Consider the following 27009-nt stretch of genomic DNA (forward strand, 5'->3'; position numbering starts at 1 on the left):
CCAGTACTAAGGTTGGTAGTTCTTGTGTTAATGAGTCAGAGGAAGCTGAACAGGTCACTTATGCTCTGATGTCTCGCTCTATGAGGAGATCATGGCTCCGGTTCGCACTACACGATCTTCTCGAGAGGCTAGAGGATGAGGCCTTTGAGGACTCGGCTACCGGCAGTGACCTTGAGAGTGAGGCTGCAGAGGCAGAAGATGCAGATGAGGATGAGCATGAGGATGCAGATAGTAGCTAGCAGCTGCCAGTATCATTTTATTTGGACATGTTATTTAGTTTGAACTTTGGACATGTTATTTATTTTGATCTTGGATTTTGAGTCATGACTCATCACCCACGTGGTGATGCTTTTGATTTTTGTTTAGTCATCAGTGATCACCCACGTGATTTGTGATATCATCATATCTTACATGTATTTTGTTTTTATTGAAATGAATTCAATGTGGTCTCTTATAAGTTATGTCAACAGTTTTTTCTTTTGTATATTTCAAGTAAAAAATATACATGTTTTTTCTGTTTTGTATGAAACCTTTTTGTACCCGTTTCTTACCTTTTATGAAACGTTTCAAAACGTATGAAACCCGTTTCATACCTGCCGTTTCTGAAACGCCTGGCAACTATGGTACAAAGGCCTACTGCCAGCCGACAGAGTGCTGGCTGCCAGCAGACAGCCCTTATGTACCTTCTCATAATGATGCTAACAATGTTGGTGCTGATGATGATTTACTGCTGATGATTACGATGATGATGAGGAAGATGCTTCTGATGCTATTGCTATATGCTATCCTAACTGCTGCACTAATCAGGGATTCAGCTTGTTCATGCTAAAGATTAGCCATGGCACGAGCATGCACGTGACCCCAGCTGATTTATTGTTTGTATCAGCTGATTTTCCTCTGATTGTGCTGTGGGCTGCATGTGCAAGTGCACCGGTTGTACATGCATAAGTACTTGCGGGTATTTATGATGTATATTGTGTTCTCTATTCAATTAACTTTCATGCTGTATTTGAAGGCTTCTTGAGTATGAGGGGAAGATCAGTACCCACATTGGTGTTGAAATCACTTCATTAGTGTATGGTAATATGGGCATGTTGAAATCACTTCATCAGTGTCTGGTAATATGGGCATGTGTAAGGCACATTTGTACTTGTAATACTGGATATCATATTTGGATATCCCAGGGTGAGGGAAGAGGGGGGTGCATAGTTACCAGGAGTTTCAGAAATGCCTGATTTGAAACGGGTTTCAGAAACGTTTCAAAAGTTTCATATTTTTTTGAAACGACAAAAAAAGTTTCAAACAAAAAAGCAAAAAAATAAAAATAAAAATAAATAAATAAATAAATATATATATATATTAATATAGACTGCACAACAGTACAAGAAATAAGTGTTTAGGCCTCACCTATTTTTGCAAGCAGAATACTTGAAAAACTTGAATATTTTTTACACCCTAATAACTATTGCCAACATGGTACACCCATAGTATTTATGGGGCCATAGACTATAGCTGCACAAGCTCCATAGTGCAACCTATAGACGCATATGCCAAAAAAAAGGGCAGAAGGCTGCAGGCTGCAGGCTACAACAGCCCATATAGTTCAGAAGCATATGCAAAAAGAAGATTAAAATACCCTGACTCAAGGTAGGCTTACCTTGGCACTTTCACCTGTGACCCGGCAGCTTCACAGTTGGCAAGTACAAGGTACACTGTACACAGCAGCGGGAGTTAGGACAGATGCACACAAATACAAAAGGAACACCTTGAAACGTGTTCCACAAAATGGAAAATCAGTGCATCAATAAGACAGATTTTTTGGGGGGGATTTTTTTTGCTAAAAAATGTGTTTCAATAAACGAAACGTTTCGGTCCGTTTCGTACGGTTCGAAACGCTTTTCAAAACTACTTGGGGGGGGGGGAGTGGGGTGTGTGTGTGTGTCGGCCCATTCCAGCCCTAATGTGGTGTTACCTATGTGTATCTCTTCTACAGTTTATGTTCAATGTGGCTGTGGCCATTTGTAAGTGTTTAATTTGCATTAATAGCTAGTGTGTAAGCTCCCTACTTGAGGTACAAAATCCTCAGTTCTTGTTCTCATAGGCAGTATCTGACCTTGCAGATGCTAATACAACTTCTCTCTCTTTCTCTCTCATGATAACGGTGGTCATGCATCAATTTTGGAGCTTTTCTGAATATATTTATCTCAATAACTAGTTTTGATATTAAGTCACCTAATTCATTCAAGAAACAGATTTCTCCCAGGGTCACCCACAACTTGGCAACTGTTCTGTTTTTCTTTTTTGGACTGCGCTCGCTTTGGGATGCTTTTACAAAAAAGGATGGGTGAGCACGGACACATTAGATGCTTTTATTTTATGTTTCCTCTTGCATTGTTGCCCAAGGAATTGGGCTTTACTGAGCTTGTAATGTGAGTGGTTTCAGGGAATCATCGGAGCTGGCTGAGGTGGAAGCTGAGCTGGTTAGTAGAGCTCATTATTAAAAAAGCTGGCATTAATGGGTTCTGTAGAGTTGAGCTTGTGGTCTCTGCTGCTGGTGATGTATGTGATTATGGAATGTAACAGGATAATGACCAAAAAAGGAAAAACAAGAAGCGTTCCATGAATGAGGATAATGACTTGAAAAAGCAGCAGAGGTCGTTGCTTACAATGCTATTTTCTCCCATACTTCTGGAGGCATGTATTTTCTGGCAATTTTTCAATAGTATTTTTCACATGTACAGGCGCACACATATTAGTAAGCAGGTGCCCCTTCACCACTCCCCAAAAAAGCACATGCACACACACGTGCATGCATGTATCCCCTGTGCAAGAATGCACTCTCATGTGTCAATATGCACAAAATAGCCAACATCCACATACATCCCGGCACACTCAAGAAAACAGGCACAAAATAGCCAACACCATTCAATCTCATCAAATGAAACAGCTTCTATGGTACTGCAGTTCAGACAACACCAGACAAAGAAATGGATGGGTGTCTATCATGTCTTTAATATTTGGGAATGATTTTTGTCACAAAAGCTGACTCCGTTGACTTTCCATTTCAGACTTTCTCTCTCACCTTCCTTGGTGAATGGGGAGATAAAAGCCAGGTATGTTTCCTTTTTTCTCAATTGACATAATAGTCGATTGACATTGCCAAATTTGTTACTTCAGAGTTTTGAACTCATCCTTGCAGATTGCCACAATTGGGCTTGCTGCAGAGGAGAGTGTTGTTGGTGTGGCACTTGGGGGTATACTGTAAGTTAGAATGTTGGCTTTGTTAACTATATATCACACTCATTATGCATATGCGAAGACATATTGTATGTAATTTTGCCTCGGATGGTGATGTGCTGTTTGGTTGAATCTTGAAAGAAATCTTTTAAAAGTTTTGAACAAGGACCTCCTAAACTTGAATCTAGAAAGTGATTGTAGAAAACAAAATAATCAAAGCTAAAGAACCTTCTACAACATCCTAAAAACCTGCACATTGGCCGAAGCAAGAAAGAGGATACAATTCAAGTCTCTTGGGAGGAAAATGGGCCACCTCACACCTCTTGAGCCTGCCTAAGTGCAGTGCTCCTATGACTCCTCTATTCACTGGTATTTACTGCCATCTCTGGCATCAGGCTGATTTATCTACCCATACTGCCATGTCCGAGCTGCAAGGGCAGTAGGTGAGCTCACAGATGCTTCTCAGCTAAGGGTGTAAGCTCACTCTCTATTAAAGAAATGGAGTTACAGAGCCAGCATATAATTTCATCTTTCAAGGGTCTGGATACTGAATTGTCCATGTTCACGATCTGTATTTACTATGGCTGGCATGATGGTGGTCCCCCCATGTGGATTTTTTGTAATCTCCTCTGGATAGTGTTGTCATATGCATCACCCCAACATGGATGTGCATACCACTGGAGAATGAGTTGACTAGGTGAGTGTTGGCCTTATCGGATAAAGGGATGAAGACCTGTCACATGTGGAAGCCCTAATACATTCATTGCTGATTTGTGCAATTATTGTGGTGCGTTAACTGAGAGGAGAGAGAGGAGAGAGAATATGCCAAACATTGGATATGGTTCCTATAACCCATTGAAGGCCCCCCCCCCCCCCCTTTTGGGGTATTTGGTTTTTTATGAAGTTTACATGAGTACAATGCAGTTCTTAATCTTTGGCCTGAAGATATTCCCTTTCTTGTGTAGTTGAACTTTGGCCTTGGTACCCAGACTGAATGGTAGTCAGCCTTGCTACTCCGATTGGTTTCTTGCTGGAAGAACCTGCCTACTCAGCGACTTTCTAGAATACCACGTTTTGTAATTGTTTGTAGCAAAACATTTGGTCTTTCTCTATTAGAAGTCATCTCCTGTCTATACCTATACACCAGGGCCTGTGTTTTGGGTGTGCCCGCCCTTATTAGGTGTTTTCTCATTTTTCTCCACTCTCTGTATTTTTTCCCATTTTTTCCCTTTTGAGAAGTTACAGCATGATGCTTGCTCATTCTCTACGACTCGTGCTATGAGTGATGCAGAATTATGGCATGCACGATTTGGCCATTTGAATTATGGCAGTCTGTTACACCTTCAAATTTCAAAGGCATGATATGGTGTTTGAGTTGCCAACTCTTGAGACCCCTACTAGAAATGTATGTGAGGGGTGTATTCTTGGTAAAATGCATCGGGCATCATTTCCAAAGGATGGATCTGTGAGAGCTGTTAAGAAATTACAGCTTATACATAGTGATGTATGTGGTCCTATGAGAACACCATCTATTGGGGGATATCTCTACTTCGTCACTTTTATTGATGATTACTCCAGATATAGCTGGGTGTATCCATTAAAGCAGAAGTCAGAGGTTTTTATGTGCTTTAGGCACTTCATATTCTTGGCTAAAAATGCATGTGAATGTAAAGTTGGCACCCTTCGTTCAGATCGAGGGGGAGTATATGTCCAAGGAATTTCATGCATATATGGCTGGAAAAGGCACAAGGCATCAATGTACAGTGCCATATACACCTCAGCAAAATGGTATGGCTGAGAGTAAGAACATGTCTCTCATGGAGATGGCACGATGTATAGTGAAAGCCCAAGATTTACCTCATGGTTTTTGGTTAGAAAAAACTATGTGTGCAAACTATGTGTTGAACAAATGCCCTACCAAGGCCTTACAGTCTAAAACTCCTTATGAAGCTTGGCATGGCAGGAAGCCTTCTGTGGCTCATTTTTGTGTTTTTGGTTGCCTTGCTTATGCACTTGTGCCTGAGCAACAACGTAGTAAGCTTGATGATAAGACAGTTAAATGCATATTTGTGGGATACAGTTTAGAAAGCAAGGGATATAAACTCTACCATCCGGCCTCAAAGCAGATTTTGGTAAGTAGAGATGTTGTTTTTGTTGAAAACTCAGTTCAGTCCATACTTTTATGTAAAAAACAGCAAAATGTATGCTCACAGGACATGTTTGATTCGCTCCTACCTTTGTTTAATGGAGGGCAGCTATATGTAGAGCAATTGAATTCCCAACCAAGTGCTGAAATTCAGCCTTTGCAGGTGCAAAATCAGCCTGCAAATCAGCCTTGTGATGAGGCAATTATTGAGGATGTAGTGGATGAGGAGAGAGCAGCCATAGAAGAATCTAGGTGTATGTCAAAATGGCTTGTGTAGACATTAAGGGATAGCAAGTTGGCAGCTCCTTTACGTAGCAGAACTCGTGCAGGTTCTCATCGTGTAAATTATTCTCATGTGGATCATGTTCTCATTTCTACTTTATGTAATGAGGAGGAACCTGTTTCCTTTTTGAGGAAGCATAGGATGATGATCATTGGATGCATGCTATGTAGGATGAGTATAACTCTATACTCAAGAATGACACCTGGTATTTGATAGATCTACCTCATGGCAAGAAGGCCATTGGTACTAAGTGGGTTTACAAGTTAAAACGCAAAGTAGATGGTAGTATTTGATCGCTACAAGGCCAGACTTGTTGCAAAAGGGTATGCCCAATAAAAGGGCATTGATTATGATGAGATCTTTGTACCTACATCTCGTATGACTACCATTAGGTGTCTCATTGCTTTGGCAGCACATCATGGGTGGAATGTACATCAGTGGGACATTAAGACTACATGCATTCTTGAATGGTGATTTACATGAGGAGGTGTATGTATCATAGCCTCCTGATTTTGATGTGAAAGGAGAAGAGTCTAAAGTATGCAGGTTGAAAAAGGCTCTTTATGGTCTTAAGCAGGCTCCTAGAGCATGGTATGAGAAGATTCATGCATACTTGGTTGCAAATGATTTTTGCAACAGTCCAACAGAGAGTACCCTCTATGTGAAGAGGAGTAAGGACACATTTTTGGTCATCGTTCAATACGTTGATGACATGCTGCTCTCATGGGACCCGGTAAAGATCAGATTTCGGCCTTTAAGGCTGATTTGCAGTCATCGTTTAAGATGTTAGATTCGGGATCCTTGCATTATTATTTGGGGATTCAGTTTATGCAGCGCAATGATGACATTGTTATGCTGCAGTGTAAATATATACAGAAGCTATTGAAGAGGTTTAATCTAGAAGACTGTAAACCTGTGGCTACAGCCTACACCTATGGAGACAGGTACTCGACTTAGTCTTCAAGATACAGGAGACTCTTTTGATGCTAGTTTGTATCATCAGGCTGTTGGATCTCTTCTTTATGTATGCAACACGAGGCCAGATATACAGTATGCGGTCTCACAATTGAGCAGATTTATGCATAGACCAGGTACGAAGCATTGGTAGGCTATCAAGCGGGTTTTCCGCTATTTGCAGGACACTGAATATTTTGGATTGTTTTATCCAAAGAGGGATGCGTCACAGCTGCATGCTTTTAGTGATTCAGATTGGGTTGGATGTTATGACACACGAGTATCCACTAGTGGGTTTTGCTTTCGCCTTGGCGATTCATGTATATCATGGCTTAGCAAGAAGCAGCTTACAGTGGCCACTTCCAACTGTGAAGCTAAGTACAGGGCAGCTTTTACAGCTACAATTGAGTGTGTGTGGCTCAGACGTCTTATAGCTGATTTGGGTGTTGGACAGTCGTCTAGCACTACGATTTTCACTGACAGCAGCGAGAGCGCATTAGCAGTTATGAGAAACCCAGTGTTTCATGCTCGCACTAAGCACATTGAGGTGCATTACCACTATGTCAGGGAAAGACTTTCTGTAGCAGAGATCAGCTTGGTCTATGTGCTTACACATGACAACATGGCAGATTTATTCACGAAGGCTCTTCCTTGTGAAAAGTTCGAAGCTTTTCGTAAAGCTTTGGGCGGCTTACTGCCTTTTCAGGATTGATCTGCCATACCTTGTACTTGTTCACATCATCACTCCAGGGGGGATTTGTAGCATTATATGGTAGTGATGTGTGTGAAGACACTTAGGACCGCTGGGCAACTTTTTCCCTCACTAAGAGGTTTTTTCCCCGTGCATATTATGTACACCCTCTTATCTACTCATTTTGGGGTGTGTACTTATCTTTTGTATCTGGCACACATTTGTTCATTCTAATCTAGTGAGTTTGTGTGCTCTCAAGCTTCTCTATCTTGTGTGTGTGCATTGTTGCAACCCTAATCCTAATTCCAACACCTTCTCAGATCTTTTACAAGTCGAAAAAACAGATGTGTGAGAGCTGGCAGCCTAGCAGAGAAATGCAAGTAGTTGGCTTTGTTTGCCTCCATTTCTCAATCCGATCCCTTTCCGACGGTCTGGTCATGGATTTATGTCACTGCAACATGTTTCTATAGATCAAGGGAAGGAAGAAGCTTGCCAATTACAATTTCCAGAAGTGAAAGCATGAGGTTTGCCACCATCCAAGTGCTTACTTTGTTGAGTACTCACCTGTGTCATGCTTGGGCTTCTCCAGTGATGCGTTGACATTGTGACTCATTACACCACAAAGCACACAGCAAGTAGGATCAAACCCAGGCCAAGGCACAAGAGCCTCTGAGCTCTCCCACGAGCCACATAGCCAAACGCTGAACGTGTCTTAGGAGAGGCTTTTGCTAATGTGTTAAAGCCCTCTGCACAACTGTACTTTGCCGATGGCAGTGTTGATGATGACGTTGTTTCCAATGGTGACGATGATGATGACCTTTGCTTTGTTATGCAGAGTTGACTGTAGCACTCTTTCACTCTCGTGTAGGTGCACATTCTCAAGTATATGCAGCTGATTGAAAAAACAAGCTTTTCCTTGAGCTTTTAAAAAAAGCAAAGTCTTCTCGCTATTTCTTCCAATGTCCACGCTTCTTCATCTTACAAAAAAAAACTATGACTCTTCTTTTCTAGAAACAATTGTTCTCTTCTTACAAATAGAAGCAAGAGGTTTAAGTAGCCATAGCTTTCAAATTTAGCTTTCTAAAAGCTAATAATTAAAAAAACTTCCAAGCTTTCCCCCCAAATATTGCTTTACATGGCTTTAAAAAAAAACTTTGAAGGGTTGAGAGATCCTTGAGACTTATCAACGCTCTCAAAAGCTTGACGAACCTTCTCAAGGTGCCCAAACCTAGAGGAATAGATGCAAAAATCATCCAAGTAAACACGAAGAGACGTACCAAGATATGGCTCAAACACCACATTCATAAAGCGTTGAAACGTTGCCGCGGCATTCGTAAATCCAAAGGGCATTACATGATGAGCAAAGCATCCCCATGATGTGATGAAAGTAGTCTTCAATTGATTCTCGGCAATACGAATTAGGAAGTAGCCTGAATACCCATCACACACCGTATACATCTCATGACCCGCCACACGATCAGGAATCTCATCTTGGAAAGGAAGAGGATGGTGATCCCTTTTGGTGCAAATATTAAGAGGTTAAAAATCAACACATATGCGCCACTAACCTCCCTTCTTTGGAGACACGACCATGGGTGAAACCATTCTAAATTCTCTAAATTCTCCACGGGAAAGATCAAACTCGCTCTCAAATGTCGATCGATCTCTATCTTCAAAGCATTATGTTGGACGGTCCCCAATCTTCGAAGTCGTACCACTGGCTTTGCCTTGGGCTTCAAATCTATCTTGTGCTCAATCATAGTTACTCATCAAAGATCTGTGTACTCTGTAGCAAAGAGTTGGGGAAAACCATCAAGCATCTCAAGGTAATCCTTCTTCTCTTCCTTCGTCAAAGAGGATGCAAGCAACTTTGCATTGTTGGTCCTCCTCTCATGTGCCGGCATGATATCCCTATCCAAAACATCAAGATGAACCCTAAACACATCCATAGAGATCTTATTGAGTGGTGAACCCTCTTCCTCATTATTATAAGAAGAGCTTGTAGCATCAGTGTCATACTCTCCTCTATCATAGGAGGTCTCTTCCTCCAACTCTTGAGCTTGCCCACTTCAAATGTTGTACCTTATTCGATGGTCACCATATTGCATAAGAAAATTTCCCATCTTCCACTTTTGGGTCATGTTCACTTGTCGCATCCAAGGCCTTTCCAAGATGAGAGGGTAGGCAGCCCGATCCGCCTTAGTAGGAATAACCTGAAAATCTGAAGGCACTTGCATACCACATATATCAATGTTAAGCTTCTTAATCATCCCAAGAGCTCGCACATGAGAATTATCGGTCAACTTGATATGAAAGGGAGAAGCTTCATGGCAACAAAGCCCAAGCTTCATGGCAACTTGATATGAAAGGGAGAAGCTTCATGGCAACAAAGCCCAAGCTTTTCCATGGTTGCTTGACTCATGACATTCACGGCCATTGCTCCATTGCTCCGTAAATGGTTAAGCCATAAATAATCACTGGCAAATCATCATGCAAATGGATCGTAACATCACTTGCCTCTTTGTGAACTCCCTTGGACCGTTGCTTGGATGACCTTATGCTAATAGCTCGTGACCATTGTTTCCTCATAATTGGACTAATAGCCAAAAGCCGCTGAAGAGTCATGTCCACCTTGAGTGTTCATAGATCCTCCATCAAGTCATACGCCTTGACGCCACAGCCAAGCTCAAAATCACCCAATCCAATCTTTCTTTTGAAGATCTTCTTGCATTTTCGTGCCGCATGAGAAGTCTCAACCTCTTCCATGCTCGCCTCCACTCGAGCACAATTTCTTTTCCCCACAAGAACCTCCCCTCGACTCAGTGCTTCCCGAAGCTATTTCTCAATAGACGCGCCCCAAGCCATTAGCTCCTAGCATAGAATATGGATTGGCCTCCTAAGAGCCTTGACAATTGTCAAGCACATGGCCATGTTCTCGACAATGAACACACTCCACTTGAGCTACCCCCCCCTTCTCTAGGCTGGGTATTTCTCGGTTGTTGCTGCAATAACTGAACTCAAAGGTTAGCAAACTCATTAACCAAACGATCCACGGAATTCTCACCTTGATTAGCAACAACCGGCGTTTGTGTAGGAGCCGGTTCCAAAGATGGAGGTCACAAAGGCAACTGCATCTTTGTCTCTCTCTCCTTGGCAATCTGAATTGCATCTTCAAGAGAGGCCGGTCTTCATCATCAAACCTTGCTTTGTAGCACAGGGTCCAAAGAATCAATACAGCAATTTAGCTTGCCTTTGACAAATTCTGAATTTCCACCCACAACTCTATAGGGCTCTCAACTGGCCAAACGTCGTACAGAACGCTTGTACCAATGCATCCCAATTGTGATGAATAGCTTGGGGCAAAGAAAAGCACCAATTTCGAGCATCATCCTCAAGCCAAAATTCAAAGTTTTGTATGTGTTCTTGAACACTCCATTTGTCTTTGACACTCAGTAGCATTTACTTTGCAAGAAACACATCCATCGACAAAGGAGCATTGGGGTAAAAAACATCACCATGCATGCTAGAAAAAAGATAGAGAAATCACCAATACTAGTCAGCAATCCGCGTCAAAGAGAGGCTTCCATGGTCACCGCACCAAAATGTGACGCATCTGAGGATCTGTGTAATGCGTCAATTTGTGTTAGTGGAAGCGTCAAGAGGGTATTGCCCCGACTAGTCTGTACACAAACCACCAGTGATAGTGTCCCGTCCTTTAGTAGTCCCGGAAAAGTTATGTCAAGAAGTACACACACAAAAGTGCCAAGCGTGCGTGAATACACTTCAAGGAAAAAACATCATTGTGAGCTTAACTTCTCGGAAAAAAAGCTCTCCCCTCGTGGGAGGATTTCTGAATTTCCAGAAAGCAAGCACGGCTTTTGACTTTATGGTTTTTTGGAAAAACAGTTGCTTCTTTAATATGAATTCAAAAAGTTAAAATGGTTGTGTGGATATCCACATGTCCACACAGTTCACTGCACAGAAACCGCCGCCGGCAACAACCACGAGAATCCAGCCAACACACAGCTCCGGCCAAACAACCAAGCCACACCGATGGGCGCCAACCAGCCACAATGTGAACACCACACCACAAAGCGCATGGCAGGCAGATTCGAACCCGGGCCAAGGCACAAGAGTCTAGAAGCTCTCCCACTAGCTACAAAGCCAGACGCTGAAGGGATACTTTTGCTAAGGTGCTAAAGCCCTTTATCCTCGACTGTACTCCACTTCCTCCCTTCGATGGCAGCGCTGATGATGATGGTGTTTGTGATGATGGCAACGATGATGATGATGGCCTTTGCTTTGTTATGCACAATCGACCGTAGCTCTCTCTCTCTCTCTCTCTCTCTCTCTCTCTCTCTCTCACTTTTGGTCTCATAGACCCACTGGGCCTTTTGAAGATGTTTATGTAACTTTCTTTCTCTCTTGTAAGGCGCACACGACTGAAGCTCTCTCTCTTGCAAAGCTCGCTGTCTCTCATGCACCTGCGCACACCCTGCCCGCCCGCCTGTGCGCTAGTGCCTTCGCCTCATGCACCTGCACACACCTTGCCCTAGTGTCTTTGCCTCCGCATGCACCTGCGCACCCTGCCTGTGTGCTAGTCCCTTTGCCTCATGCACCTGCGCACACCCTGCCCGCCTGCCTGTGCGCTAGTGCCTTCGCCTCATGCACTTGCGCACACCCTGCCCTAGTGCCTTCGCCTCCCCAATCCCACCCACCCTTCCTCACACCTGTGCACACCCTGCCCTAGTGCCTTCGCCTCCCTTCCTCACACCTGCACGCACCCTGCCCTAGTGCCTTCGCCTCCCTAATCCTGCCCACCCTTCCTCAGGCCCCCAAGGCAGCAACATAACTCTCTCTCTCTCTCTCTCTCTCTCTCTCTCTCTCTCTCTCGGGAGGGGATCAGAGAGGGAGAGACACCTACAGAGGCAGATTACAGACTTCTTTCGACCAGAGATTGAGCAGTCAGGCCAGCAGGCATTGCAGCTAGCCCCAGAGTATAGCCGCACCAGAGGTACAGTGATTGGGCTCTAGAGCTGGGGCAGTCCAGGCGCCCCAAGATGAGAGGCCCATCTCGACACGGGTGGAGACTACAACAGAGGATCAGGACCATACTAGCACGGCATGGGAGACGTCCAATCAGAGTACTCACCATGGAGGACATTGAGGATATCCGCCATCGACCGATGAGAGACATCTTTGGATAGTGATGTATATGATGCTTACCTTTGTTGCTAGAGTTTTCCTCCCAGATGTTATCCATTAGGAGCTCCTAGTACCTTACTTTTTCTCATAGTTGTTTCAGTTTTAGTTAGTTGTTTAGTTGTTTTTAGCTTTTCTTACAAAGACATTGTATCAGATCCACCAATTGTTGTAACCTTTTTGGTCTCATAGGTCATTTTGGCCTTCTGAAGACGTTAATATATCATTTCATTTCTCTCGCTACTCCCTGCCCGTGGAAAGCACTGTAGAGTAATCTCGAGGAATGGCTCCGAGGCTCCAAGAGAAGCTCGAGGCCCTCGAGACGGCAATGAAGGCACTAATCAAGGAGAACAAGAAGACATCCGATTCCAACCTCAATGAGGTGGAGAACAAATTACACCGGCATATCATGGCCCTCGAAGCACGGGTCACGGACCTTGAACAAGAGAACACGGCACTTAAGGAGGAGGTGAGTGCATTGAAAGTGGAACTGGTAGCTGTCAAGAACACCGAGAAGGAAGAAGGGGAGATCAATGACAACACTCTCACGGCCATCAAAGAAGAGATCTCCAAGGAGATCGCAAAGGACATGGAGGGAAAACTCGAAGCCAAGCAGTCAGGAAGGGTTGAAGTGGTGAAGAAGAACATCCGTAAAGAAGTGAGGGAGGAGACTCAAAGGGAAGAACACCAAATCATTCACACCACCATTGAGGAGGAGAAGATGAGGCATGGCCGTCGCCTCAACATTCGAGTCACAAGTATAGCCGAGACACCCGACTCCACTCCCAAGAAAGATGGTTAGCTTCTATGCATGAAGCTTGGCTACAAGGAAGCGGACTCTCTTCCCTTCACCAAAGCATGGAGAGCCGGGAAAGACTCAACACGCAAGAGAGCCCCCATCCTACAGTTTGCAGGAGAGACGGAGAGGGTCACCTTCATGAGGAAGAGGGTGGTTCTACGAGGATTACAGGGAGATCCCATCTATTTGGATGACGACCTTACAAGGATGCAGATAGAACACAGGAAAACATGCATGCCGAGAGTCCTACAAGCCCGGAAAGAGGGCAAGAGAGCATTCTATCGCGATGGCCGTGTCATCATCGATGGCAAGGCCACTGATTAGCGCCAGGCGGCCTATGGGACATCGGCTATGGAGGATCTAGATTCACAGATACACACAGCAGTTTGGAACTGCAATGGAGCACTTTGGACCCATCCTGGGAGGATGGAGGAGGTCATGGAGGGATGGGACATCATACTACTTACAGAGACGCACCAGAGCACCCTCCAGAGAGGGGGCTACCCAAAGTAGAGGGCTATCAGTGGGAGTTTACATACAGGGGGACCACACGGCAGAGCACATCGAGAGGATCTGGAGGTATAGCGGTACTCTTCAAGCAAGAGCTACAGGAGCGCCTACAGGTGGTAGCACGTGACCAGGAGGCTAGATACATGTGGACTAGACTGTAGCTCTCAGCAGACAGGGTGTTATACATTGCTCTATGCTACTTCTCTCCTAGAGGATCGAGATATTCCATGACAGCAGAGGAGGAGAGTAGAGGGGAGGAGGAGAACACAGGGCCATTTGGAGAGTCACCATATGCAGCCCTTTCAGATGAGATCATACACTACTCCAACCAGGGGGAAGTCCTCCTTATGGGGGACTTTAATGCATGGACACAAAGCCGACAGTGCGACATTTATGATTTCGAGCACCCCGAGGTGATGCACACACTAGAGGTGGAGGACACGGGAGCTTGCAGGGTGTCAGAGGACATGGGGCTGGATAACACCAGATATGGTCATCACTTACTTGAGCTGGGAGGGCGACACCATCTCGTTATTTATAACAGGATGAGACAGTGGCAGGATTTAGGAGCACTAACATGCTTTCCATGATCAGGGGGGGTTGCACAGTGGACTACATCATGGGGTCCATGGAGACCACACAGGCAGTGACATCTTTCACCATCCCCCCCCCTGTCCTATTGGTGCGGATCACACGTACCTCTTACTATCACTGGCGAGCTCCACACCAGCATCCACACAGCCCACACAGGCATCGCATACAACTTTCTACTTCACCCATGACTTGGCATAGACATATATAAGCATCATGTATATGACGGGCTACTCCAGATGGATCCCCTGTCACCTCTAGACACACTCACCACCCAGCTGTCATCTCTACTACATACGGCCGCCACCCGCAGCTTCCCCCATCATACACACATTGCACACAGATAGATCTGGGAGCATGTCCCAGAATCGGTGGTATGATGATGACTGCAGAGAGCTATATAGACACCTCCGTGCCCAGAGAGCACTGGGGACCATTACACAGAGACAGGCGAGCCAATAGATGAGGACCCTCACACGCCATAAGAGGCGTGCATATGAGGAGGCACAGTACTGGGATATATACCACCTACTCATGAGTAGAGATGTAGCCACTGCATGGTGCAGGATGAGAGAGCCTCGCCCTCGTACCCCGATTGAGGATCCACACACATGGCACACATATGCAAAGAGCCTCTACCATATCCCTCAGCAGTCGCCCATACCATAGCCATAGGAGTCCCGCCCTATCACCTCTACTTTCTTTACCACCTCGATGGTACAGAGAGCTATCCGCCGGTTATAGCATGGGAGATTGGCTGACCACACAGGTATACAGAGTGAGCATCTTATTTATGCAGCTGACACACTGGGACCCTTTGTTGCTCACCTCTTTAATAGGGCACTAGTTGAGGGCCTACCAGCTGAGTGGACTATGCACACCATCGTGCCTCTCCACAAAGTGGGAGACATGCTAGACCCCAGCAACTACAGATGATTGGTCATGCATTGGCCAAACTTTATGGCGCAGTGCTCGAGGCATAGTTGAGCTCATATGTAGAGGAGGAGGGACTGCGAGCACCAGGGCAGGCCGGATTCTGACGAGCTTTCTGATTGACCAGGCTAGGGTGCGGGAGAAGAGATTATACTGTTGCTTTGTGGATTTCCGCAAAGCATTTGACACGGTGCCACGTGAGAGACTCTTCTAGCGCCTACAGTCATTGGGGATCCCATTAGAGATAGTTTGGGGCATCTATGCTTTATATGAGCAGGTCCTTGGGCGCATACGATGCCCCTGGGGGCTATCTGATGTTATTGCTAGCACCATAGGTGTGAAGCAAGGATGCCCACTCTCTCCTACACTATTTGGGCTATACATCGATGAGGTGGCTGACTTCATTGGTCACGGTGGTGGGGATGGGGTAGACATCTCAGGTACCACAGTCCACATTATGCTATATGCAGATGATATTATTCTGGTCTCGGAGTCGCGGATGGGACTACAGCACCATCTCCATGCACTTGATGACTTCTGCACACAGAGGGGGCTTACATTGAACCTTGGGAAAACCAAGGCCATGATTTTCCACACCTTAGGGGCCAGTTCGACGACAGGCTATCTTCACACTAGCAGGAGGACAGGTAGAGGTGGTAGACTCGTGTGTACCTGGGGATTACATTTACGACTCCGCCAGGAAGATTTACTATGGCACTGGCAGCCAGGGATAGACTCACACGAGGGTATGCAGCTCTGGCCATGCTAGAGAGACTGTGTCACCAGGCACACTTCCAGGAGTCCCGCACTAAGGGGTGGTTGTTTGACACACTAGTCACCCCTGCTTTGATGTATGCTGCAGAAGTATGGGCACCTGGGCTCGCCACCTCCACATGGTCTTAGATAGAGAGGCCTCATATTCTCATGCTCTCACGGATGATCCGCAGCAAACCCTCCGTCCCACATGACATTGTCCGGACGGAGTTTGTTGCACCTCCTATGCTAGTAGAGGCCCTCTTCCAGACAATCTGCTTCATACAGAGGATCAGAGATATGCCATCAGATCGACTCTCACATAGCTTTTGAGGCATCCAGGCAGCTTGCAGAGAGTGGAGATAGGAGATCATGGTATTCACAGATGATACAGTGGCTCACTCAGCATGGTCTCGACATAGATCACCTACCACCTTTCCAGTATGATATACATGCACCACACATCCAGCTCTCTCACAGTGAGAGGAACAGAGTCCTTCGGCAAGATTTATGGCAGTGATACACTCAAGAGACTTGGATTACACCCAGTCAGCCTCTACCACCGAAGATGCTATACTACACAGAGATCAGTTTATGCGTATCTCAGCGGATGGATTCATACAGAGACCTGGATACATGGATGTGTACATGCCTCACAGCGCCCGAGTGGCGATTGGCCAGCTCAAAGTGTCATCACACCAGCTTGAGATTGAGGCAGGTAGGGTAGCACGGATCCCCAGAGTAGAGAGGATATGTAAACTATGCCAGGAGGAGGTTGAGAGTGAGGAACATTATGTATGCAGATGCAGAGCATATAGTGTCATTAGAGAGAGATACACCACCATCTTCAGTGGACATCCCTCACTCCGCCAGATCATGGAGTCCGCAGCATAGTAGCAGGGGAACGCTAAAACCGGTCTATGGACACACAAAGCGGTAGTTCATTCACAAATAACCTGGACTTACTGAGACACACATTCACAGAATCCTCGCTCCCTCGCTCAACAACACATTGGCCTCGAAGTCCGGCGCCCCTTGCGGTATTTCTTTATTGTTAAAAGGTTGGAAATTACAAAGCACAAGTGCAACAAAGCACTCTACTTACATCAGCTGAATTTTACAAATTCTAGGAGAATTTTGCCAGCATAACTGCATTAAAACTGTTCCATAACATCTCAGAATGAATCCCAACTGACAGGCTCACTTCCATAGGCATCAAGCTACCCAATGGAGTCCAAAACATCACAATTCAGCTTGCTGTAATTTTCTGCTCAGACCTGTTTTCAGCTCTGTTTTCAGCCCAAAATAACCCTTGTACTGTCCTGGAGGACTTAAACAAAGTCCTACTGCATTTTGGCATCAACCGGGCAACATAACAGCCCAAAAACAGCACCTAAACAGTGCTGAAACAGCATTGTTTTGAAGAGGTTATTACCCTCTTCTGTCCCTGCTTTGGTGTAGGAACCAACTACACCTGTTCCTGTTCAAGGAAGCAACTAGCCTTTGCATATAAGCATGAAATTCACACAATTGTACCTGATTTTATCTGATGATAGCATTTCCATAGTCTGCAAGAGAGAGAAAGAGAGAGAGAGGCTGTGGGGAGCAAGCTCAACCCTCAATTTCTGAGTTAGGGCAAGGGAATGCACCACGAATGCTGGTTTTTCCTGCAACAAAACACCACGATGGCTGCAAATGAGCCTCCTTCCCCAAATTCCCACGCTTCCCTCTTCTCAATGAGGAAAATGCACCAAAATTTGACACTTGGCACATTTTTAAGCCTTTTCCACATGCAATCTTCCAGGCTAAAAATCTCCTGACTGGTTCACATTCTCACAACAGCCCTTTGTCAGCTTTTGGTCCCCTTGACATTCTGCACAAACTGACGCGAACACTTTTCAATTCCGACACTGCCAAAAATAGCAGTTCCCTAGATTTTAGGGATGATGTCATCTGCATTCCTTCTGGTCTCCTGACCATCTTTGACCACTATGGTCACTTCAAAATTTGCTTAGAATTCAAGATACATTCACATTTCGGTGGCGGCCACTTACTAGTGTAAACTGGCCTATACCCTCTTTCAGTGCCCATGTCCTAGACACTGTCATTCATCTTTCAGTGCCCATGTCCTGGACACTGTGCTTCATCTTTCAGTGCAGTTCTCAGGCTTAGCCAACCACTGGTCCAAAGTCCCACTGGCTGACCCATTTTGACATTGCAATGGCCCAAGCCCTTCCAAGAGATCCCGGGGAAAGCAACAGCAACCAAAGAGAAAGAAAAGAAAAATATATATTTATAAAGAAATGTAAATAAGGAAAACAACTGCAAAAAGTTTCACCTCCTGGTGACATACCCCCCTCTTGAAAGAAGCAAGCGACCTCGATTGCAAGTCCACATGCAAACGGATGACACAGGACGATCACAAGACTCCGCAGGTGATTAGTGTCATCGCATGTATCTCCTGCCAACGGATGACACGGGGCGATGATAGGGATTCCCCACTACCATTTGTGCCATCGCAGGTTCAAGCCTTTCAAATACATGTTTCCGGATGCAACACAGGGCGATAGCATATATCTTGTACTATTAGTGTCACAACATGTAAATCATTCATTTGAAGCGTAACAGATACAACTTCAAAGCACTGAAAGTTCATTCATTGATTAAGTCATTGACAACAAACGTCAAAACTGTACATTGCCAAACATATAATACAAATGTACAGGTCATTTAGAATTCAGCTTCAAAAAGCAGAAATAACTGGGACAGACTCTCCTTTCAGCTTCACATCCAAAACATGAGTCTTGTCCCTATGTACAATTGTGATTTTCCTGTTGAAAGCATCCAACACTGCATGTTTCCTATGACACCATGGAATTCCCAATAGGACATCACATCCTTCCAAGGGCATGATAAGAAACTCCTCTGTGTCGACATAACTCTGTATATGCATGTGAAGTTTGCCAAGTATGGGAGTGACAGGAACTGAATGCCCAGGGCATGCCAAATCAGCCTGTCCAACTAGTCCCATCTCTTCAGCACGAATTCCTAACTTGGCTGCCAATGCTGGTGAAATAAAGTTGGCTCGAGCACCAGGGTCAAAAAAAATCAGCACTGTAGCATCTCTGATTTTACCCCATGCTCTGCACAATTCTGTCGCATAATCACATTGCTGGTCACCAACCATGTCAGGTATCAATCCTGCACTCGACATTGTCTTCTTCTTGGGTGGCCCTTGTTTATCCTCCGCATCTTTTGGTGGCTGTTGTGGACATTTTGCAGCCATATGCCCTTTCTGTTCACAGATGAAACATTTCCCAGCTTGCATCAATGCCTTTCTCTCTTCAAATGACTTGCCATATAGTGGCCTCTTCTGTCCTTTGTCTTGAGGTTCCTTCTTCACTGTGCTCTTAAAGCCACGTGAACCTCCCTGTAGCAATGCATTAGCCATGTTTGCATTCTCAATGAGCTGAGTCATATTAGAAACATTGGTCTTAATGCAATAATCCCTGATTTCTTTGGGCAAACCACAACAATACTTCTCTATTTGCTCTGACAATGGCACTGTCCTGTAAGAAGTTACTGGCAAGAGTGCATCCCAAAACTTCTTATTATACTCTTCCAAATTTACACAGATGGCTGCATCAAGTTTGTGCCATGCTGTCATAACATCCACTTCAAAAGTATTTGTAAGCCAGGCAAAAGAGAACTGTTGTTTAAACTGAACCCATGTAGCAGGTGCTTGTCCTTGCATCAACAGTGAGGTCCACCACTGCAATGCATTACCTTTCAAGAAAGTAGCAGCCTTCCGCACCATAGAAGACTCTGTAAAGTTACCCCCAGTGTGCATCAAACTGCTGAATGAAAGTCAGCGCTTTCAATTTGTCCTGCATCCCACTGAAAGTCTCAAACTTTACTGCTTGACCTCCTTCTTTGTAATCCTTTTGCACCTTTTCTGCATCAGTCCTTACTGCTCTTTGTCCACTAGGTTGAGAAAATTCAGCCACACTGACAGGTGCTGCGGGCCCCAAAACTGGACTAAAATAAGTTTGAAATCCGGGCTGCATACCTATATTGGCATAAAGAGGGTTCACAGCTTCCATAGGCATCATTCCTGGTGACCCTCTTGACATCAATCCTGGCAAAACTGTGGGCGGCCTAGCCATGGCCTGGAAAACAGATCCACCACCAAAATAGCCAGGCTGGAAAGCAACGAATGGAGGAATGGTCGGCATGACCCTTTGCACATTACTTTCCTGGCCATTAAATGCATGTACCTGTGCCTGTGTAACATGCTGCACTGGATCAGCTGCCACTCCTGGTGTCTGCTCTACATGCTGTGGCATCCTTGGCATTTGTTCCTGTGCCCTCTCAACTGCATGCTGAGATGATTCAGCCTGGGAATCCCCTGTCCTTGACTGCAAATACCTCTTCATCCTGGGATTCTTCACCAATTGTTCAAAGGTACCAACCATGCTCAGGAGCTGCGCATGAAATAAATCCTCTTGTTCCTGTTCTTCCTCTAACAAGGCTGGCTGTACTACTGGCTCCATCCGAGCAGAGGCTGACACCTGGGCACCTGTCACCTCTATATGCTGTCTGCGAGTAGAAGAGGAACTCTCTTCGGCAGGGAGCTTGCCTTTCCCTTTGTCTGTCATACTGTCAACTGAAAGTTTAAGGGAACCTGTATCCAAAGAAAGAGACCGTACTCTTTCTCACCTGTAATCAGTTGTACCTCACTATGTGTGTCTCCTGTTCACCCAATCCAATCCGTGTCCGGGCTCTTGCAGAAAAGAGGACCCAGTCCCGACAACGGAACCATAAAACCGGTCTATGGACACATAAAGCGGTAGTTCATTCACAAATAACCTGGACTTACTGAGACACACATTCACAGAATCCTCGCTCCCTCGCTCAACAACACATTGGCCCCGAAGTCCGGCGCCCCTTGCGGTATTTCTTTATTGTTAAAAGGTTGGAAATTACAAAGCACAAGTGCAACAAAGCACTCTACTTACATCAGCTGAATTTTACAAATTCTAGGAGAATTTTGCCAACATAACTGCATTAAAACTGTTCCATAACATCTCAGAATGAATCCCAACTGACAGGCTCACTTCCATAGGCATCAAGCTACCCAATGGAGTCCAAAACATCACAATTCAGCTTGCTGTAATTTTCTGCACAGACCTGTTTTCAGCTCTGTTTTCAGCCCAAAATAACCCCTGTACTGTCCTGGAGGACTTAAACAAAGTCCTACTGCATTTTGGCATCAACCGGGCAACATAACAGCCCAAAAACAGCACCTAAACAGTGTTGAAACAGCATTGTTTTGAAGAGGTTATTACCCTCTTCTGTCCTTGCTTTGGTGTAGGAACCAACTACACCTGTTCCTGTTCAAGGAAGCAACTAGCCTTTGCATATAAGCATGAAATTCACACAATTGTACTTGATTTTATCTGATGATAGCATTTCCATAGTCTGCAAGAGAGAGAAAGAGAGAGAGAGGCTGTGGGGAGCAAGCTCAACCCTCAATTCCTGAGTTAGGGCAAGGGAATGCACCACGAATGCTGGTTTTTCCTGCAACAAAACACCACGATGGTTGCAAATGAGCCTCCTTCCCCAAATTCCCATGCTTCCCTCTTCTCAATGAGGAAAATGCACCAAAATTTGACACTTGGCACATTTTTAAGCCTTTTCCACATGCAATCTTCCAGGCTAAAAATCTCCTGACTGGTTCACATTCTCACAACAGCCCTTTGTCAGCTTTTGGTCCCCTTGACATTCTGCACAAACTGACGCGAACACTTTTCAATTCCGACACTGCCAAAAATAGCAGTTCCCTAGATTTTAGGGATGATGTCATCTGCATTCCTTCTGGTCTCCTGACCATCTTTGACCACTATGGTCACTTCAAAATTTGCTTAGAATTCAAGATACATTCACATTTCGGTGGCGGCCACTTACTAGTGTAAACTGGCCTATACCCTCTTTCAGTGCCCATGTCCTAGACACTGTCATTCATCTTTCAGTGCCCATGTCCTGGACACTGTGCTTCATCTTTCAGTGCAGTTCTCAGGCTTAGCCAACCACTGGTCCAAAGTCCCACTGGCTGACCCATTTTGACATTGCAATGGCCCAAGCCCTTCCAAGAGATCCCGGGGAAAGCAACAGCAACCAAAGAGAAAGAAAAGAAAAATATATATTTATAAAGAAATGTAAATAAGGAAAACAACTGCAAAAAGTTTCACCTCCTGGTGACAAACGCCGTTTCCACCCCTTGGGAACGGTGGAACACGTTCCCCCAAGGCTGAGATGCCTAAACCGGGTGGAACGTGCATGGGGGAACGATTTGGCATGGGAACGGCCAGGGGAACGTGGGGGAACATGGGGGAACGGTTTCATGGAACGTTTGGCTGCCGTTCCCCCCTTTGGGAACGTTTTTTATGTTTGGCCAAGAAAAAAAAAAAAAAGAGAAAAAGTGTACCTGTTGTTGCAAGCCGCCTGTGGATATCCTTGAAAGACGTACCCTATTGTCGCCCTGCCCGCATACTTCCTAGGCCCGTGCGGCGTGCGTACTTGACAGCTCTGAGTCACGAGTGGGCTCCTCTCTTGAGTCTCTTTAGACTTCGACTCCTACTTTCCAAGGCAAGGCAGCAAGGCTACTTACTTTTCCCTCTCTCTTTCTCTCTGGTTCCCCCTTACCGTTCCCCCTCGTTCTCGTTCCCCTTGTGACCCGTTCTCGTTCCCGTTCCCGTTCCCGTTCCCCTGATGGGGCTTTCGTTCCGTTCCCATTCCCGTTCTGTTGCTACTATGGTCCGCAGACCAACGCAGATTTGGCCAGTTCTTGTTAGAGACACAGTACCACAGAGAGACACTGATACGGACTCATACCATAGGGAGAGGTGGACGACAGCTCCAGCTCACTGATTTCTTCCAGAGATCTATCCGAGTGCCTACCCTAACACAGGAGGGGGTTACACTTCAGCGTGTTGTGGACCTCGGAGCCAGACGGAGACCGAGAGCACCAAGCTACCAGACTCCCAGACTACATCAGCACCATATCCAGGAGCGGGTGGCTCACTTACACTCACACCCGGAGATCATGCTCCGAGGTATTTTTGCCTCGCCATCGCCTATGTATCACATATTACACCCCCATTATGGTATAGGTTGGAGCTAGTGTCACCAGCCTGGACATTTCCCAGTATGAAAGGAGTCTGGTGGACTCCGGGATGTCTGAATATTTGGAAAGTACAAGCTTTGGGAATGGGGGATTATCCTAGAATACAAAGGACCACACTCCTAAAATTTAGGAGAGTTGGTATTTTTGGCGCGACTCCGATGGAAATTCTGTTCGCGTCATTACATCTGGAATTGAGCACATACCAAGAGTTGGCAAAGTGCCTATGATAGAATGTCTACCAGTTGGGATATTTTTAGAGAGAGTTTATGGAAGGACCCATCTCTTAGATTGGGACATGTGGCAAGAAAGTGGACCAAAGTGAGACAAGTGGCCTGACACTTGTTATAAAGTGGATCAAAGTGAGACAAGTGGCCTCACACTTGTCACTTCAACTATTGTGTGGCTCTCCACTTGTCATTGTAGCCTTCTCTTGCCATTTTAGCTCATGGGAGGCCTAAATCTATAAATTGGAGTCCTCTGTCTTCATTAATGAAGGCTCTCTTGCTGCACACTAGCCTCTACCACCGTTACAGGCTGCCCTAATGATGACTACTCTCTTTCTCTCTCTCTTGAAGGCTGCCCATGAAGAATACCGGCTGTTGGGGATTGTTTTGGAGGCTTCCATCGCGAATAAATACTGAAGGCAAGGGTATTTAATCATTTATTATGATTTCTAGCCATTGTACTTGTTGTACCAGCCTTTGTACCTGTTGTACCAGCCCTTGTACTGGCTGTACCAGTCCTTGTACTTGTTGTGTACTTGCTGTACCACCCATTGTACTAGCTTTTGTACTTGATGTACCAGCCTTTGTACCTGTTGTACTAGTCACTCTACTTGCTGTACCAGCATTTGTACTTGCTGTACCTGCTATACCAGCCACCATACCAGCTGTACCAGCCATTGTACCTGCTGTACCAGCCACTGTACCGGTTGTACCAGCCACTGTATCTTCTGTACTGACTAAATGGAGAGTTGTACTTGCTGTACCAGCTCTATTGCATGAAGACCCATGGTTTTTGGGAAAGAATCAGTACCCACACGGAGGTATATGGATTATGTTGTTGGCTCGGCATTTCTATAGCCTTTGTTCCGGCTTGGTAGCCTCGTGTTGGGCTATGTTATGGCATTTGTATATGGATAATCCGGCATCTCCCATGGGGAGAGTAAGGCCCTCAAAGCTTGTACATGATATTATTCTCCTTGGGTAATAAAATACTCCAAGGGGGGGGGTCGGCCCATTGCGGCCTCTATGCGGTGTCACACGTTTTCAGCATTTGTGGATGCTTTATCGCTTTTATGTTTTATGCAAAGTGATTATGGATATGTGTTAAGGCTGTGTCTATGTTTAAATGTTTTAATATGCATTGATGGTATCAACAAGTGTGTCAAAGGCCATAGTCCCCCGGGCACCCGCCGCGAGTTACATTGGTATCAGAGCATAGGCTTTCTTGGAAGCGGAGGCTTCCTTCTATCAATAAGGAAGAGAAAAGATCTCAAGTGGGGACCACACTTACCATCATTGGTGTTAAGCATGGCCAGCCACTTCATAGCTTATGAAGCAAGAGCATGAGCAGTAGACAGCTTGTTGATCTAAGGATTTATGAATTCACAAAATTTATCTTGGAAGTATGGAGTTGACTTTATGTGCATACGTTTAGCACTCTTTCCTTATGGATATTGTGGATTATATTATCAAGCTTACAAGCAAGCTATATGAAGATATATCTCGGGATATCTTAAGGATATGGTGAGGAGATATTTCTTTTGACTTCATGACCAACCTGGCAATGAAAAGCTAAGTATACTTTGAGTTTGCAAAGTTGGTGCTTTGGCTATTTACTATGAAGTGTTTTTGATGTTCACTAACGCTTGTATAGCCATGCAGTGAGAAAGGTGGTGTTGTCTGCCTTGAGATGGTTTCAGGAAAACATTGTTTATAGCTCTCTTTATTTGGGATGCATTGGACTTATGAAACTCATGGTTCACATACCCTGTGTAGTGTTCTCTTGTCCTACGTGCTCTCTTGAAGATTGTTTCTACCATATCTGGGTGGAACAATAGAGAGCAGATGGAAGGGAACATGGGCACTTCAGAGGGTAGTGTCGAGCACAACATGCCGTGTGTAGTGTTCTCTTGTCCTACGTGCTCTCTTGAAGATTGTTTCTACCATATCTGGGTGGAACAATAGAGAGCAGATGGAAGGGAACATGGACACTTGAGAGGATAGTGTGAGTTGGTGGCCGAAATCCCTATAAACTATGTGTAGCAGAAATGCTTATGGAACACCAGGTTATCTATGCTTGCGAGTGATTGTTTTATCTTGTTACTTGAGTCCACCTCTCATCCAAGGTGCGTGGTCAGAGTACCAACACAAAGTGCAAGTGGTAAAGTGGACATGACGCCTGGTTGGCACGAAACTTATATCTATGCCAAGGGTCATGTGGACCGATGTCTTGTTGGCAGGAGACTTATTTTGTCTCGCCCATTTACTTGGGACATGATTATGAAATCTGGACTTATGGGACTGTTTTGTCTCGCCCATTTATTTGGGACATGGATTTTTTTATTTTATTTTAAAAAGCCATATTAGAATCACTATCTCCCCATACAGAGTTTCATTGTTTCCACACCATGCTTGTTGATTAGAGTTGGGATTGTATGGGAGAACATGGGAACTGTTGGGATTGGGAGAAAGGATTGCCAGAACTATGGAGAATCAGCTTTCCTGTCACCATGGTTTGTGCTCTTGAATGGCACCACTTTGTGTGCATAGCACATGTTTCTGTGCGAGGCACTAGTTTCTTGTGCATGGCACTTATTTTAGTGTCTTAGCACCTGGTTGGTGATTTTCATTGCAATATGATTATCTCATTGATATTGGTGATTGAGACACAATTGGCTCTTGTGCGTGTGTCTAGCATATCTTCCATGGAATTCTTGCCCATTTATTTTGGGACATGATTTTGATATTGGTATTATGGAGACTTATTTAGTCTCACCCATTTCTTTGGGACATGGATTCTTCAGTGGAGCTGCTGAAGGATCCCTGACGGTTGGCCTCCACAGCTCCGGTGGGCTCATTTAGGTACTGGTACTTGGGAGAGATTCTGAATGTTTCCATCAAAGTTAATGAGTATCTTATGCGTAAGAGAAGATGGAGACTTTCAAACCATAACAGTCGAACTGTTGGTTGAGAGCTGTTGTTGGTTTTTTATGATGAAGTGATTACAAAATAAATTACAAGACTACCCTTTAGATGCTCCCTTGGTTGACATTGTCCTAGTAGGAGATGAGCCTCGGTAGCCCCTAGAGGTAATGGTTAGTCCCACTGTGACATATGTCAAAAATTGACGGTAGGCTATTTGTAATCCATTTTTATCTTCCAATACTGACCGGACAATGGTCCTAGTTCAGCAGTTAGTTAGTGGCTAGGTTATACATCAGGGGATTTTTAAAGCATGACTGGTGTCTATTTTTACTTTTACAAAATAAAATTGGGCTTTGTTCATGATTATTTGGACAAATGGTTCTGTTTGTTTGGCCATTACAGGGCACATTTTCTTTGCTCAACTATTGCAGTTTCTGGTGGAAAGCATCTAGCTTCCCGCATCTCTGAGAAAACTGTATGTTAATTGTTGTCATTAGATTTGTATGGTCTAATTTTGAACTAATACACATAATCCAAAATATTTACTAGTCTCATGAATCCCGACATACATGCAG

At 44.9% G+C, this 27009-nt stretch overlaps 1 protein-coding gene across 1 annotated transcript in view; it reads left to right on the forward strand.

Annotated features, from left to right (window-relative positions):
* LOC147623491 (GDT1-like protein 5) overlaps nucleotides 1-27009 on the forward strand; it is a 66990-nt gene that overhangs the window by 39571 nt on the left and 410 nt on the right. Inside the window, exons 5-10 of the mRNA XM_086821656.1 lie at nucleotides 2253-2344; nucleotides 2444-2480; nucleotides 2584-2694; nucleotides 3069-3113; nucleotides 3200-3261; nucleotides 26837-26909. Of these exons, the coding sequence (XP_086677782.1) occupies nucleotides 2253-2344; nucleotides 2444-2480; nucleotides 2584-2694; nucleotides 3069-3113; nucleotides 3200-3261; nucleotides 26837-26909 (420 nt within the window). The remainder of the gene's footprint in view (nucleotides 1-2252; nucleotides 2345-2443; nucleotides 2481-2583; nucleotides 2695-3068; nucleotides 3114-3199; nucleotides 3262-26836; nucleotides 26910-27009) is intronic.

The sequence above is a fragment of the Cibotium barometz genome, chromosome 27 (genome assembly GCF_041138505.1).
Source record: "Cibotium barometz isolate CiBa-2024 chromosome 27, ASM4113850v1, whole genome shotgun sequence".
In the NCBI taxonomy this organism is placed as follows: Eukaryota; Viridiplantae; Streptophyta; class Polypodiopsida; order Cyatheales; family Cibotiaceae; genus Cibotium; species Cibotium barometz.